Source organism: Cryptomeria japonica, chromosome 1, assembly GCF_030272615.1.
Source record: "Cryptomeria japonica chromosome 1, Sugi_1.0, whole genome shotgun sequence".
In the NCBI taxonomy this organism is placed as follows: domain Eukaryota; kingdom Viridiplantae; phylum Streptophyta; class Pinopsida; order Cupressales; family Cupressaceae; genus Cryptomeria; species Cryptomeria japonica.
This window is the reverse complement of record NC_081405.1, coordinates 135,995,618-136,013,298: the sequence shown is the minus strand read 5'-3', so window position 1 is coordinate 136,013,298 and position 17,681 is coordinate 135,995,618. Positions and strand designations below refer to the sequence as shown.

Below are 17,681 nucleotides of genomic sequence, written 5' to 3'. Positions count from 1 at the left end.
CACCATAGAGTACATCAAAAGCCAAAAAATGGGGATGCACGACTTAGTGTCGATTGGGTTTTTCTTCCATAAAAAATTAAACAACATTAAATGTGCTCCCCTCTTTTTTTGAGTTTTGTTAAATATCTGATAAATACCATTAGTAGAAACTTAGTATAAATTATTCAATAATTTAAATATTTATTCGTACAACACAAACACACATATACATAAATTTACATATACATATACATATGCATATACATATACATATACATATACATATACATATACATCACACACATCACACACACACACACACACACACACACACACACATACGGAGAGAGAGAGAGAGAGAGAGAGAGAGAGAGAGAGAGAGAGAGAGAGAGAGAGAGAGAGAGAGAGAGATTCACTAAATTTGAAGTTTGAATGTGTGAATTATAATTACATATATATGTATGTTTGTGAAATTATATTATTCACACATCAACATTTCAATTGATATATTAGAAAAAATCTAATATGTACGCAAATATATAAATGTGTTAAGAAAGTTGTATTTAATCTTATCTTATATCTCATATATCAAAGAGTTAATTGAGACCTAATCCTTATAACTTTAATCTGAAAACCACTTATAATTTTTTTAATCAAAAATTATAATCAATATTACAGTCAATACTTTGTGCATTTATTATCCATTACATTTACTATTTTATTTAGATCAATTAAGAGTAACCGGACAAATTGTTCATATCCGCTTTCACATAAAAACAAAAAAAAATTGAAAAAAAAAATAAAAAAAATCCATCTAATATATTACGATGTCATAAATATTTTTTATTTTTAAATATAATAAAATCCAACCCATATTTCACAATGCCATCAGAGAATAATCTAATAGCCGGCAGCCGGGTTCAGCAGGCAACAATGCTGTGTTTCTTCAATCGACCTCAACGCCCGACACGTGTATGTCAAATTTTTTTTTTTCAATTCTAGTTTTGTCCCTCTCAATTGAATTAGCTTCGCATGATCCGCCTGCAACCTATCGACAAAAGCATAAAACAATCCATACACCTTTCTACCTCACGCACTCCATAAATTGCTCGTTCATCACCACAAGCAAACATAAAATCTTCAGCCATGATGAGGATCCCCCTGCGCTCTCTCATCTTCTCTCTCTTCGCATTCACAGCTGCGGCATCTGAAAACATTTATGTATGGCCAAAGCCCATCTCTGTAAAATGGGGAAATGAGACCCAATTCATGATTCCATTATCTTCGACCTTCCAAATCTCGTTTCCCAATCATACAAGCCTTGCAAACGCAGTCTCCCGCTACAAACAGATCATCTCGGAAAAGCCTTGGTATCCCATCCACTCACCCGACGCTGCACCATCCACGCCCGTTTCTTCGACCCCGTTAAAACAGCTCAATGTGCTGGTCCGCGATCTCAACGCCGACCTCCAGCACGGGGTCGACGAGTCATACAATCTCACCGTTCCCTCTGACGGAACGCCCGCCACTTTATCGGCTCAGACGGCATGGGGAGCCATTTGGGGCTTGGAGACCTTCTCACAGCTGATCCACCTCTACAACGCCACTTCCTCTTATCCTCTCCTCATCCCCGGGCCTTTGATGATCGTGGACTACCCGCTATTCCCACACAGAGGAATTACGCTTGACACAAGCAGGAACTTTTATACTGTGGAAGAAATTCTGAGGACCATTAGCGCCATGAGCTACAACAAAATTAATGTGTCATCCCGGAGATTGATGCTCCAGGTTTGTATATACAGTTCAATGAGCTTACTTTCTTTACTCCTTGAAAGATAATTCAATAGCTGATCTACACCAAAGAAGAATATGGACAGAAAGGTTTAGCTGGTATAGAATGAAATATTTTGGATGATTTTAGAATTATAATTCACAGGTCAACCAATATACATCGTAGCTTACAAATATCCTTCGATTCAATCTATAGTTTCTTGTTATCCTTATATTTTTCATGTCTGTACTGCCCAATCAGAAATGTCGCCCTTCAGGAGGAATGTACTCGATTAACTTATATATTGTTTCGTCGATATGATATGAGTAATTTTAAATATCTAATATTTGGATTTTATATTAAAATATAAAATTTATTGTTTAAATTTACATTCAAATTTAGGGACCATTAAATTTAGAAGATGTTTGTACGACATATTTACTATTGTGGGGTAAAATTTGTATAGTTATGTCAATTGTTATCTATTTTTGAATTTATTTTTACCAAATATTTTAATATAATTATATATTAATAAATAAGACATTTTTTTTATAGATTTGACTCATGACTCAATACTTTTTTTATTCAATTCATTTTATGTTTATATATTTAATTTTATCATATTTTCATTTGTATAAAACTTAATATATTTTAATTATTTAATCTATGTATATTAACTATTATTTTCATATATTTGTTTCCTACTACAAACTTTCAGTTCTAATCCTCTCATTCAATTTTATGCTACTCAGACTAGTCTAGTTCAATCTAGGACATGAGACTGAATCTAAAATTTAAAAATTTAATTCAATTTTTAATATTCCTATATCGTTTCATTAGCCATTAAGAACTAGATTGATGTATGTTTGTATTTATTATTGTTATTTTTTTATATTTAAATATACTCAATGTTCAATAAATTTTTATGGACACCAACAAAAAAATATTAGAGCACACTTCATTTATGAAGGGTGAAAGAATTATAGTCTATATAAAAATCATATAATACTTTTGTATGCTTACATATGATATTTATGATTATCCACTCAAAATTGCAAAGTCAATGTATCTAGAGGACTGACCTAGGAGGACTTGATCCTAGCAATTCAACAATCTCCCCCAAAGTGTTTGTATACACCACCTTAGTAGATTCATACACACAGAAGGTGAATAGATTTGTTAATTCATTCCCATATAATTATGTCCATTCTCATGTATTAGATCAAAGTTGTGGCACTTGGGTTCAAACTTAAGGGACTCAAATGTGAACCACATAAAGCATATATGCACAAAGTTTGCAACTTCTTCAAGACTAATATAATCAATTTCTACATATTTGAAAAGTGATTCCAACTTAATATCAATAAAATTTCTTTATATTTAAAATTCTCAAAACTTAACACATCTATCTTTCTGTAAAGCGGAAAAATCGAACCCTAGTCGTTCTCCCCTCCCCAACTCCAAGGAGAGAGAAGGGAGAGTCACTAGGGTTGATGGTTTTCACTTAGGAGAGACTTTACATTCAAAAGAGGGGTTGAAACCCACAAGATCCAATCCCACACAATGCAAGATTGGATTCTAAATGAGTTTCAAGGGTTGTGACATCAAGGATACCTTCTTTTGTAAAGAATGTAGATAGAAAGATTGAACTAGGAATGCATGTAAAGTAGGAAAGATTCGCTTATAAACAGAGATAGGGATATGGGATGAAGCTGTGGACCTGGAATTAGCAGTAAAATGTCGAGACGGTGCTGTTCTGTAAATTTGAGTGAAAGTTGACAGGAAGATGGCGCCCAGCGTGCACACGGTCCTCCGAAAAATCCGCAAAACGAAGGTGGATCTGTTCGTCTCTGCACAAGGATTCCAGATCTTCAATTACAATTGCGTACCTGCAACCTACACACAGAAAAGAGAGGACGATTGGGGGGTTAGGGATGAGGGGTTTGCCTTTAGGTCAAACCCCAGTTTTGGAATTAACCAAGAAATGAGAATGCTGTAAATGTAAATGTTTGTAATGTAAACAAGTACTAATACCTTGTTGTAAGAATGTTTGTATTCTTACATGCGAAGGTGTAATGTATGTAGTATGTTGTATGTTGTATGTGATCTCCTCTTCAATGGTTGAATCCTTGTCTTGAATGCAACACCTAGCCTTGAATGGAGACTTAGAATGCTCAATTGCTTGAAGGAATGCTTGAATGCTTGAATGCTTGAATGTTTGAATATCGCTTTTGCGTCTTGTGCTTGCTTATTTCCTTCCTTTTTCTTACCTCCTCAAATGGGAGGGGAAATGTAGTTTATATACTTGTCAATTAGGGCTGATAGACTGATTTTCCCAACCTTAGGCCGACCAGGAAACATTATTTCCCGAATTGCAAACTTAAAGACCCGATGCCCAAAAGAGACCGGGCCCAAAATAGGGCCAGGGAGCAAGGCGCTGGACGCCCTAGTCCAAAAGGACCAGGGCGCTGGGCATCATGGTCCCACCTCCCGGGACAGCAGGGTGCAAGGAGGGATCAGGCTAGGGTGCAGAAAAATGCAATTTTTGATGTCACAAGTAGGTTTCGGGGTCTCCATTCAGGTTCAACGTTGCGCCGCCATCGTGAAGACCCAAATGCAGTCGAAATTGCAAGTGTCGCAATTTTAGGATGCTACATTTAGCCCCCACTTTAGCGGGAGTATAAGCGTATACTCATACTTCTGGTAAAGTACAAGGAAACAACATTGAAAAACTTTCACCACGTCAAGGAGGCAAGATACACCAAGCCCCCAGTGGACTAAGGATCTTACGACTTCGATTGACAAAGTAAAAGGGAAGATCACGAGGGAGAACCATGACTGTCAGTAGTAAGGTTCCCTCACTATGAGTCATGCAAGAAAGATATCAAAAATTTTCAAGGCAAAGCTAAATTTGTCAAGAAATTTTCAAGTATCTTGAAAAGATATGAACGGGATGTATGCCCCCCTACGTTAAAGCGATCGCACATGCCTCACCGGGGGTGATTGCTTTAAGGTAGTGATACATATAAGAAATGAGAAAGGAGCACGTTATCACAAGGATTTAGCCCCCAAGTGTGAGATAAGCCCAAGGATAATAGACACAAAACACAAAGCACAAGGTGACTTCACTTTCCTCGGGGTCAGTATGCTGTATGATAATTCATGTATATCATATGTATGTATGTATGCATAATTGTTCTTCATTCCTCAATCAAGGAAGGTCACCTAGAAGAAGGGAACACATGTGTCTTTTGAGTCAACATGAGAGAGACCAAAAGAGATCTCAATGTTTTGCATCGTCCTCAAGTAGACAACACTAAGGACAACAAATAGAAGAATAAGAATAACACATAGAAGAAGTAACAAAAGAGATCAAGAGAGGAGGAGAGAGTCTGCTATGCTAATGAACTAGTCTAGCACGTCATCTACCCCCCGATCTTGTTGATCAATATTTCGGGAAGGTAGGAAACATGCTAGAGGAGGAACATCCAACACAGCAGATGGAGCTATCACAAGATCCAAACAAGGGCTATGTTCATACCCCAAGCCACGTTGTTCTTGTCTAGGAGCTAGGATAAGTGCTTTAGAAAATTCGTTAGATAAATGGTTATCAACATCAACATATTCATACTCACTATTAGAATGAACAAGAGTAACATTTTCATCTATATCATCATCAAGATTTATAAAAATAGGATCTTTAACTCGCACAGGATCAAGACCATCATGCATCTTATGTTTAGGAGATTTCGGGTCAATCGTTGGCCGAGGAGAAAATGAAATAATACTGGCTGAAGGTGTTTTTGGGGATTGCAAAGTTTGAGAAGTAGCTGCCTGAGCTCTAAGACGACGCTTTCGTCAGCATTCACGTGCAGAACGATTTCGTCTAGTCTTAGTAGGAAGTTGAGAAGATTAAGGAGGAGGAATATTCTCATCCTTGTCACTTGGGTGTTTAGGTTGTGGTCTCTTAGGTTGAACAATAGGAGAAGAGGAAGGTCTCTTCTCTCCATAAGAGGAAGGAGGAGGAACTGCTCCATATAAAGGAGGAATATTTGGTTTAGGAAGGAGACCAAGTCCATCATGACGAGGAGGTATAGGTCTACTTTTAGGAAGTTTATTAGATATAGACATAGTCACATTCATAGGGATGGGTTGGGAATCTTCTTGAGGAAAGACATTAGTTTTATCTTTCAAAGGAAGAACTTCCTTCTCAAGAACGATAGGAATGTCAAGTTTGGGTGTTCTAGGTTCACTTAGAGATAGGATCATATCTCTTTTCCACTTTTGATAAGATTTGAAAAGATGATCACTTCGCGGAGGAAGAGATTGGAATTGTTTAGGCCAAAAGTAATCCATAGGAACGCTAGAAGTTCTTTCAACTGGTTTAAAGAGACTATGATTGACAGTAACACCTTCACCATTATGGGGAAATTTCAAACACTTGTGAATAGGAGAAGCAATAGCTTTCATGGAAGATAGCCAAGGATAGCCTAGCTTCACACGAAATTGTTCGGATGATGGAATAATAGCAAAGTCCACATCAAGGGATTTGTTATGGACCTCAATAGGTAATGTAATAGAACCAATTGCAGGAGAAGAAAATGCATCAAATAGTTTCACAACCACATTTGTTTCATCATAGATCACTTGATTCAATTGCAAAGTAAAAAGAAATTCTTCAGTAATGATATTAACCATACAAGAAGGATCAATAAGCACTCCACGGCAAGGTGTATTCTTGACTTTTGCAACTATATATAAAGGACCATCAGGTGCCCTGATAGTTTCACTAGAATCAAAGGTGATGGAAGGTTCTTTAGGGATTTTCTGCTGCTCTACAAAGTTAATCACATTCGGAGTCATAGACACAAGATTATCAGGTGAGAAAGAGGAATCGTTAGTCTCAACCACATTAGAGGTATGAGAAGGTAATGGATCAGTAAAAATCTGAAGATTTTGGTTAGGAGGAGCTACAGATGTGTTGCCTTTATCATTCACAATAGAAATAGAGATAGTATTATTATCAATCAAATCTTGAATTTTACCCTTTAAAGCAAAACATTTTTCAGTATCATGCCCAGGATGACGATGAAATTGACAAAAAGATTTGTTATCAAAACAGGGTGAATTAATCTTTGCAGGATCTATTTGCTTTATAGGAGGAAGAGTAAGCACATTTTGTTCCAATAACTTATTCATAATACTATGCAATGATTCATTCAAAGGAGTAAACTTTCTTTCTTTCTTGAAAAACTTAGAAATAGGAGGCACACCTGATGCCGCATTCACATTGTTGTTGATGATGTTTTCATTGAATTTAATTGACTCTTTGTTCGGTTTAAACTTCCCAAATGGTTGTTGACTACTATCACCCTTATCACTCGGAGCCATAGGATTTGCTTGTTCCATTTGACTCACAGTCAGTTGATAATTGTGAAGAGTTGCGCACAACTGTTGGAAAGAAGTAAACTCAGAAAACAGAAGTTTTTCTCTAATATCCTTTTGTAAATTAGAAATAAAGATTCTTTGAATATCATTGTCAGGTACTGGAAAAGAAATTTGAGCATAAAAATGCTTATATCTACCAATGAAATCAGTCACTTTTTCTTTAACACCTTGTTTACAATGCATTAAATCAATCAAAGTAACTTTAGGACTTATATTGTTTTGAAATTGTTGAATAAAAGCATTTGCAAGTTGTTCGAAAGAAGTAATAGAATAAGAAGGCAACGAGCAATACCATTGTAGGGCTTTATCTCTTAATGTTCTAGTAAACAGTTTTGCAAGCAACCTTTGGTCATAAGCAAAATCAGTACATATTGTTTGAAAGGTCTTAACATGTGTTAGAGGATCACCCTTACCATTATAAAGCTCCAAATGCGGAATTTCAACATGTTTAGGGGGGATAGCTCGAACAATATCAAGAGAAAGTGGGCTCGCAACATCAAATGTGGGCACACTAAACATAGATTGATTCATAGAGGCAATTTGTTGCTGTAAAGAAGAGACAGTTTGTGCAAGATTGTTAATGGTCGCTTCAGTCGAAGAGTTCATATTAGACGTGTTAGATTGTGATGGAGGTGTTATGTTATTGAAAGAAGGTAGAGAGTAAGGTGGTGGGACACTATGATAGTTAGTCATAGGAGATGATTGGAAAGGAGGAACACTACAAGGAGGAATGGAAGGGTTAAATGAATTGCCCCCTTGCGTCATGTTCATTTGTGGAGATATAATAGGAACACTCATTGAAGGAATGAATGAAGAAGTCGGATTGAATGAAGGAAGAGGGTTGATTGAAGAAGAGGGATTGCCCCCATGACTAGTGATCATAGGTGGAATGTCTTGTATTGAAGTAGTCATTATGTTTGATGTAAAAGTAGGTATACTAGCAATAGGAGTTGTCAAAGGAATAGAATGATTAACTTGAGTAGGAGGTTGTGTATAACCTAAGGTTTCGGCACAACTTTTCATCGGCATCACATTCGAATCCACAATGTGTACAATACCATGCAAAATATCAATTCCATTCTTATCACTTTGAACCATACATTTTAGACCCTCAATTAAAGGAAGAGCTTGACTATCGGGGTATTCTTGAGACATCCATTGTCGAAAATCATCAAATTGGTTATCCAATTTTGAAAGTTGTTCTACAGAAACCTCATGGAGAGCTTCTTCATCATTAAGAGGATTAGAGGAATTACCCATGTCCTCATTAAAAAGGCCATTCAAATTAGGTTCCATCTCCTCGGTAATTACACCTTGGAAAGACTTAATTCTAAGGCTTCGTCTAACGGGAATAGTGTAAGTAGGGCTTATTGTTGTAAAACTCATGCACTAAAGAGAGAGAGAAGATTTTGAATTTTAGAGGTAGCAAATTTCAATAAAACCAGCCAATCTCCTGGATTTAAGCTGTTAAATACAATCAGGACAATCTCCCAAAATTTCGGAAAAAATGTCCGGGACCGTGGCGAACGGAGTGCACACGGTCCTCGCAACTTTTTTCAAAATTTTCAGGGATGAAAGTTATGATGATTTTAAAGCTAATCTGAAAAAATTGAGTGATTTTATGATCTGTAGATAGGCCAAATTAAAGTTGCAATCTCAAAATTGAACCCTACCAAGATTGTTGAAAAATGCAAAATTCGAATTTTGAAAAAGAGAGGGAAACTGAAATTTTGAATTTTATGATTTTAGAGGGAATACTTAAAGCAATGCAGGCTTTGAAATTTAAAAGTTGACTCGATTTCATGCAAAATTCAAATTTGAAAGTGGAAGTCAAAGTTGTTGCAATTAAACACTTAATTTCAAAAGTCACAAACTGCAAAAATTTGAATAAAACACTGAAATTTCGAATGAATGCCAACACACTTTTCAGATTTAGGACTGTAAGAAACACAATTTTGATATGAATTTTAATTTCAACAATTTTTGAATGATTAGAAGCCTCAATCCAAGTAATCGCTAGACCAACTTTGACTTTAATTTTGAAAGTGTTAAAATTGATAAAATCAGCCAAAATTCTGGATTTTAGCAGAAAAATACAGTAAGATCTAGCTCCCGAAATTTCGGAAAAAATGTTGGGGACGATGGCGCTCGGGGTGCACACGGTCCTCGCAACTTTTTTCCAAATTTTCAGGGATGAGAGATATTGTGATTTTGTTGCGGAATCCAAAGTTACAGCCGATTTGGAAGTGTTTTGATCAGTGGAATTATCAGTCAAAGGTTGAATCAAGAAGGTCTTAAAAATTAGGGTTTTAACATTTAAGCACTTAATTTTCAGAATTAAAGCACAAATATGAATTGATAATTTACAATAGAAGGGTAGATCTGAAACAAGCATTAACAATTAAACATTCCACAAGCTCAATTACTAAAATGAAAATTTTAGGGTTTTTATGCAATCAACCTCTAAAATTTGCAAAAGATCAAACATGGAAATGTAATTAAGGAAGCAAAATTTTCAGATCTAACCATGAATAATCAAAATGAGTATGTTCACGTCGGGTTCACCAAAATGTAAAGCAGAAAAAATCGAACCCTAGTCGTTCTCCCCTCCCCAACTCCAAGGAGAGAGAAGGGAGAGTCACTAGGGTTGATGGTTTTCACTTAGGAGAGACTTTACATTCAAAAGAGGGGTTGAAACCCACAAGATCCAATCCCACACAATGCAAGATTGGATTCTAAATGAGTTTCAAGGGTTGTGACATCAAGGATACCCTCTTTTGTAAAGAATGTAGATAGAAAGATTGAACTAGGAATGCATGTAAAGTAGGAAAGATTCGCTTATAAACAGAGATAGGCATATGGGATGAAGCTGCGGACCTGGAATTAGCAGTAAAATGTCGAGACGGTGCTGTTCTACAAATTTGAGCAAAAGTTGACGAGACGATGGTGCCCGGCATGCACACGGTCCTCCGAAAAATCCGCGAAACGAAGGTGGATCTGTTCGTCTCTGCACAAGGATTCCAGATCTTCAATTATAGTCGCGTACCTGCAACCTACACACAGAAAAGAGAGGATGATTGGGGGGTTAGGGATGAGGGGTTTGCTTTTAGGTCAAACCCCGGTTTTGGAATTAACCAAGAAATGAGAATGTTGTAAATGTAAATGTTTGTAATGTAAACAAGTACTGATACCTTGTTGTAAGAATGTTTGTATTCTTACATGCGAAGGTGTAATGTATGTAGTATGTTGTATGTTGTATGTGATCTCCTCTTCAATGGTTGAATCCTTGTCTTGAATGCAACACCTAGCCTTGAATAGAAACTTAGAATGCTCAATTGCTTGAAGGAATGCTTGAATGCTTGAATGCTTGAATGTTTGAATATTGCTTTCGCATCTTGTTCTTGCTTATTTGCTTCCTTTTTCTTACCTCCTCAAATGGGAGGGGAAATGTAGTTTATATACTTGTCAATTAGGGCTGATAGACTGATTTTCCCGACCTTAGGCCGACCAGGAAATATTATTTCCTGAATTGCAAACTTAAAGACCCGATGCCCAAAAGAGACCGGGCCCAAAATAGGGCCAGGGACCAGGGCATTGGGTGCCATGGTCCTGGGGGACCAGGGCGCTAGGCGCCCTAGTCCAGAAGGACCAGGGCGCTGGGCGCCATGGTCCCACCTCCCGGGACAGCAGGGTGCAAGGAGGGATCAGGCCACGGTGCAGAAAAATGCAGTTTTTGATGTCACAAGTAGGTTTCGGGGTCTCCATTCAGGTTCAACGTTGCGCCGCCATCGTGAAGACCCAAATGCAGTCGAAATTGCAAGTGTCATAATTTTAGGACGCTACACTTTCCATTTAAATTTCTAAATACTCAACTTTAATTTGACCTAAATTAATTATACTTTAATATTAAAGCAATTTTGTATTAGTCTATTGTCTCATTATGTAAGTGTTGATGCCATTTTACATTTGCACACATATATATAGTTATTATGATTACATATGTATATTGCAAATATATTGAAAGTAGAAGGAATGATATCGATAAATTTGGGATGATATGCAAATGCCTATCATTAAGCTATCCTCAATTCAATAGTTAAAAGATAAATTTTAAGTAACAAGATAAGACAACTATTTACCTATTTTTTATAAATGAAGTAAAAATATTCTATTGTTGAAAGATGATATATCTTTGTTACGGAAATATTCAATCTTTCAAACTTGTGAATTTGAGGCATACTTGTTCTTATGACTTCAATGCAAAGGCAAGATAATTAAATAATAATAGGTTATATTAAATATTATATTTGTAGTTATCAAGATTGAAATTTGTTGCTTCATCCTAATTGCCCATTGACTTTGCACATATAAAAATTCAACTCATGTTTATAGCTTTAATTATTTTAGTTATTGAAAACTTAAAATGGTTGAATGATTTTAGGGCATACCTTTTCATGGGCCAAGGCCTATCCAGAGATCATGACATGCGCAAACACATTTACTTATTCCTTAATTCAGTATTTAACTTTAAATATATTATTTTCTTATTTATTTATTTTTATTTACTTTTGGTGTTCAATTAGTCATCAAAGATCGTATTACATTTCATTGTAGTTACATATGTCTTAGTTGACAACATGAGATATATGTTCTACTATGATACTTCAATTTCATATTTACCTCCTTAGAAGGAAGAGAAAAAGCTAGAAGAAAGTTGGCAGTGGATTTATATTGTCGTATCTTTTGAATCTATAATTTTTACCTTATAATCAAATGATTGGAGCTTAATATGACATCACCACAGGTTATAATATTATTGTTCTCGTCGCAAGTAAATAATATATTACTTTGTTGTTCAACTGATTTTTTGTAAGTTTTTCTTTTATAGCAAGGTTGGGTAATCCATCACTGGCCCTTATGGCCATGACTACATCAATTGATCTTAGAGTATGGTCATTCTAACTAGTTTTATAAAATAAATTTGATAAGGAGGAATGATAACATGTGATGATTGTTGGTTCCCTGCAAATCAATAAATCCACTAAATCCTAAAGACTAGCCACGTTCTTATGCTTAGACCTAGTGTTGGATTTGGCCAACAAATGAGATTCAGTCATAAGGCTGAAATCGTCTACACTTCTTGCTTTGCTAGACCAAGGTGGGTGAACCTAACAATTCCTAAAGATTCAACACTTACTTTGCACAGACATTGTATTTTATAGCAGAGAATTCTCAAAAACAATTCACCAAGGGTAGTCTAAATAGCTATAAATATGGCTTTGATCTTGGCTATTTATCCTTTTCTTAGGAATTGGAAACAATTCCTACACTACACCTAATACCTATAAAAAAATTTCAAAAGAGATTTTAAGAATAATGTATTGTTTAAGAAAATGCATTAAGCTGAATGACAGATCAATGCCTCATTCTAGGCCATAGAGTCAGATATGAATCTATAAAGGAGATCATACCAACAAACAAATTTCAACTAGTGGATTCAAAATATGTTAATTCCTTACACTAACAGATCCACTCATGTTGTCATAAAATCATACTTATAGGTCCACCTTGTACACCTAATTTCACAATTGTCTAATCAAATTAATTTAACTTTTTTTTTGAAAGAGAACCATGAACAAACAATACAATCATAGGGAAGCTGATATGAAAAATTTAAATATATTTAATATATTGAATTCATATCATCAAAAGAATGCATATACAGAGACAACTCAATGATAGTAATATTTTATTTCATAAATTGGTTGGCATTTGCTCATAAAACTAGGCATTACAATTTACATCTTCCATCTGTGATTCAAACTCAACATTTTTCTATTAACCTCCTCAATATAAAATTTTAGGACCATTACAATGGAAGAGAAAAGAAAATATATAGAAAGAGAAGTTTCCAAATTAATCTTATAACTGACAATTGTCCACTTTCAAATCTAACTTGTGAGAAACATAAATTTCCTACTATTTTTTCAGTCTAACTTTGATATTCATTTTCCTTCATTTGCATTATGTTTGCAACAACACATTTTCACCTCTTCCCCTTGGTGCTATGTCTCTTCTTACTCATGAGAGTATTTTCACCAAAAAATAAATTATTCCCCTTTATGCACATCCTTTCTTGTTAATGGCTTTTACTATTATGTAAAAAAAATATTACTACTTGTTACACTTTGCTCCCTCCTATGAAAAATATTTTCACATGAAAAAAATACTATTGTTACATATTTTTTCCCTCATTAAATAACTACTTGCTACTGCATTATTTAACTTCACACAATATCTTTTGTGAGTACCCATGAGTAAAAAATACTTCACAAATGGATTCTGTAACGGACCCGGACTTTGCATTCATTTTTGGGACGAAGTCTTTTCTGTGTTCATGGTCATACTTGAACACTTAGCCGAATTCAAATGACACTTATCAATCTAAGGGGATCCACATGGATCACTTATGCATTTGGGGCCAACTTCGTGGAACAAGTACCTAGGAGGCCATAGATGGGTGCGGACCTATATGGTGCACGTTATGGGGGATTGCAAGTCCCTAGGCAGATCGCATGCTTAAGTAGGACCTATATTGGGCCGACTTCCTTAGCGTGTTGAGCCGACCGTTGGAGGAAAGTGGATCATCCTTCTACTTGATTTTTGTGTGTTGTGTGATCAAGCTATTACAAGATCGATGCCAGGGAAAATTTTGATCCATCCGATGCATTTGTAGGCGGGCTTGGCTATATAAGGCGGGATGCCTTAGCCATTTGAAGCATGAAGAGGAGTGACATCTGAGAGTTTGGAGCGAGGCACAGTCAGGTGAAAGTACGAGCAAGGCGGGCCGAGGAAGTCTAATTGTGGAGCTACGGACTGAGTTGGAAGCTCTGAGTGTTTTCTTTGTAATAAGTTTGGCTAAGCAATTTGTTAGCTCAGACAACACGGCGAATAGTGTTTCTTAACACAACACACTTGGCTTTTGATTTTGTAACGCTAGTTTTACATAATAGAAAAACATTTGTGTTCGCCCAGCATCTTTTGTGTTCTTGTGCATACTGAGTTAGTGCATTGCATCTGACTTCTTATTTCTGCATTCATTTGGATTCCACATTGGCAGCAAATCACGACATTGATTTTTAGGTGACATTGAGTTCCGATCCGAATAGGTATGAGAAGGCATAGTCTGGGTTGGTTGTCTGCAAGCTTTTGCACACCTGAGACGATTAATGCTAGCGTCACGCAGATCTTCTTGATAAGGTTCGTGACAGTTGGTATCAGAGAAGAACTTTGCAAAGGCTTTGCAAAGGAACTCAATGGTGGATGCTCAGGATGATGCACATCAAGAGGAAGTCACGGAACAACAAGAGCACAATCAGCATGGGTCGCATACCAGGCAATGGCTCTAGGATCATGAGCAGTGGATTTCTGATTTGGAGGCTTGGGAGGACTGATTTGATAGTATTCTATCAAGACTCAAGGAGATGAATGATGTCATAGACAGGATTCATCAGAGTGTGGAGGTTCACAACAATGAGATCAAGTTTCTAAGAGAAGGGCAGTCACTTCACCATGCATTGCTTCAAGATGGAACGCAGGGTTCCAAGACATCAGCACCGATTGGATCGTATGATGGTGATCGAGATGACAAAGTATTGGATAATTTCTTCTGGGATGTAGAATAATACTTGTTGAGCACACCTAAGTTGGTTGATGAGGCACAAGTCAGGAAGGTGGCCTTGTGCTTCACTAGAAGTACGAAGCTTTGGTGGCGGACGTATCTGGCGGACGAGCGAGCTGGAAAGGCAGTACGGTCGATTAAGAATTAACTCAAACTGAAGGCGGCTTTGCAAGATCAATTCCATCTAGGAAATTTGGATTGGGTGGCTCGAGCTCACTTTGATAAGTTGAAGCATACCGACAAGATTTCTAGATTATGTCCGACAGTTCCAAGTACTGGACTTGAAATGCACCAAGATAAAGGACTTTGAGAAGCTGTACTTGTTCGTGAGGAACTTACAACATTGGGCTGCCGATGAAATGTGACGACAGGTAGTGCAAACATTGGCTCAGGCGATTACTTTGGTCGATGGCTTGTTGGATTATAAGGGTGATGCAGCCAAAGGGTTTGGCAGATCATGGTTTGACTCAAGAGATCGACGCAAAAACTTTCATTGGAAGAAGGAAAAGAAGAATGATGGTCCATAGCCGAAGGCGGATGAGCAGAAGAAGAGTAAACTGACTGGGAACCACCCTCCCAAGAAGGCGAAGAATCAAACACCTGCTAAAGATAAGAAGGCAGATAATAGCTGCTTCATTTGTGGGAAACCTGGACATTGGGCTCGGGAGTGCCCAGAGCGGACTCACATCAATTCATTGCTGACCAAGAACCAGAAGGTCCAACCCAAAATGGGTGTGTTGTAATTGTTGAATGATTTGCAAGAGACGGCAAATCCGAATGCAGGCACATCAAGTCAACATGACTTATGCTTCATTGAGACATTCTTTGGAGCAAAGAAGGTCTTGGTGATGATTGATTATGGGGAAACGCATAATTACATGTCTATGAGCCAAGTGAAGTCACTTGGGCTCAAGATGGATCCGACTGAGACTAAATTCAAGGCGGTTACTGTTGCCGCACAGAAGGTTAGTGGCGAGATCCAGAATGCAGTCATGAGGACCGGATCATGGCAGGCTCCAGTCAACCTTGTGGCAATTGAAATGGAAGAGTTCAATCTAATTTTGGGACAAGCATATCTGAGATAAGAAGCAGTCGTTGTGGCTCCATACTTGGGTTGCGTTTTGATCTTGGATCCGACACGACCATTCTGACAGTCTGGTGAGGCGACTCAACTTAGATTCTGAGTGCAGTGAGTGCTAAGAGGGTTGGAAGCAAGACGACTGAGGAACTCTTCCTGGCTACCTTACTTGGTGGATAGGATGAAGGTGAACCATCCGGCTCATTTAATCCATCCGTGGTAGAGGATGTCCTGAAGGAGTTTGCAGATGTAATGCCAGAGAAGTTATGAGCAACACTGCCATCGAAGAGGCATGTGGATCACATGATTGAGTTGGAGACAAGAGCAAGACTATTGTCTCGGGCTCCTTATCGCCTCTTAGGACTTGAGATGGCAGAGTTGAGCAGCTTGCAGAGCTCGTTGAGGTAGGATACTTGCGGCCTTCTCGCTCATCCTATGCTTCTCCAGTCTTGTTTCAACGAAAGAAGGATGGGTCACTTTGTTTGTGCGTGGACTACCAGGTGCTCAACAAACTGACCATCAAGAATAAGTACCCTCTTCCCTTAATAGCAGATAGCTTCGATTGACTTGTGGAGGTTGGGAACTTCACTAAGTTAGATCTCAGGCAAGGCTACTACCAGATCTGCATCGCACCGGGCGACAAAGAGAAGACGACTATCACAACAAGGTATGGATCTTATGAATTTCTGGTTATGTCATTCGGCCTAACCAATGCACCAGCTACTTTCAGCACCCTCATGAATGATGTGTTTAGGCCCTTGCTGGATAAATGTATTGTTGTATATTTGGACGACATCTTGGTGTATAGTCGCACTCTTGCAGAACACAAGGAGCACCTTAGGGAGGTATTCGGCCTTCTGAGAGCACACTACCTCTTTGCCAAGAGGGACAAGTGTGACTTTGCATGAGAGGAGGTCCAGTTCTTGGTGCACATCGTGGGACACAGTTAGATCTAACCTGATCCAGAAAAGCTTGTAGCGATTCAGGATTGGGAACCACTTCGGAATGTCCATGAGGTACGACAGTTTTTGGGATAGGCAAACTACTACATGAAGTTTGTTGCAGGCTACTATAGGATCATAGGACCCTTGACCGACTTGTTGAAGAAGGAAAAGAGATGGATCTAGGGCGAGCGGTAGCAGCATGCTTTTGAGGAGTTGAAGAGAAAGCTCACAGTGGAACCTGTGCTTGCATTGCCAAGATACAATAAACCATTTGAGGTTCAGATGAATGCTTTTGACTATGTGATCGGAGGAAATTTGATGCAGCATGGACACCCAGTTGCATACGAGTCAAGGAAACTTAATGACAGAGAGCACATATATTCTACCCATGAGAAGAAGATGACAACCATTGTTCACTGCCTTAGAGTTTGGCAGCACTATCTTCTGGGAGTGCCTTTTGTAGTGAAGACGAACAACATTAGTTCGACTTACTTCAAAATGCAAGCCAAACTCACCCCAAAGTAAGCAAGGTGGCAGGAGTTCCTTGCAGAGTTTGATTTCGAGCTCGTGTACAACCCAGGTAGACATAATGTGATTATAGATGCTCTTAGTCGAAAGGCACAGTTGGGCACACTAGAGAACCTGGAAGGAGGTTCCAGCAAAGTCACAGTGGCTGAAGATGTGCTAGATGAGATCAAGGAAGGACTTGAGAATGATTCTCAAGCCTATCAGATTATTCTTCAAGTTCGTGCTGGGCGGACTAGGAGGTTTTCACTGCGA

At 37.8% G+C, this 17,681-nt stretch overlaps 1 protein-coding gene across 1 annotated transcript in view; it reads left to right on the top strand.

Moving 5' to 3' along the window:
* Window positions 1–1,128: 1,128 nt before the first annotated feature.
* LOC131065288 (beta-hexosaminidase 2-like) overlaps window positions 1,129–17,681 on the top strand; it is a 43,621-nt gene continuing 27,068 nt past the window's right edge. The window contains exons 1-2 of the mRNA XM_059208748.1: window positions 1,129–1,689; window positions 4,332–4,338. Coding sequence (XP_059064731.1) covers window positions 1,129–1,689; window positions 4,332–4,338 — 568 coding nt within the window. The remainder of the gene's footprint in view (window positions 1,690–4,331; window positions 4,339–17,681) is intronic.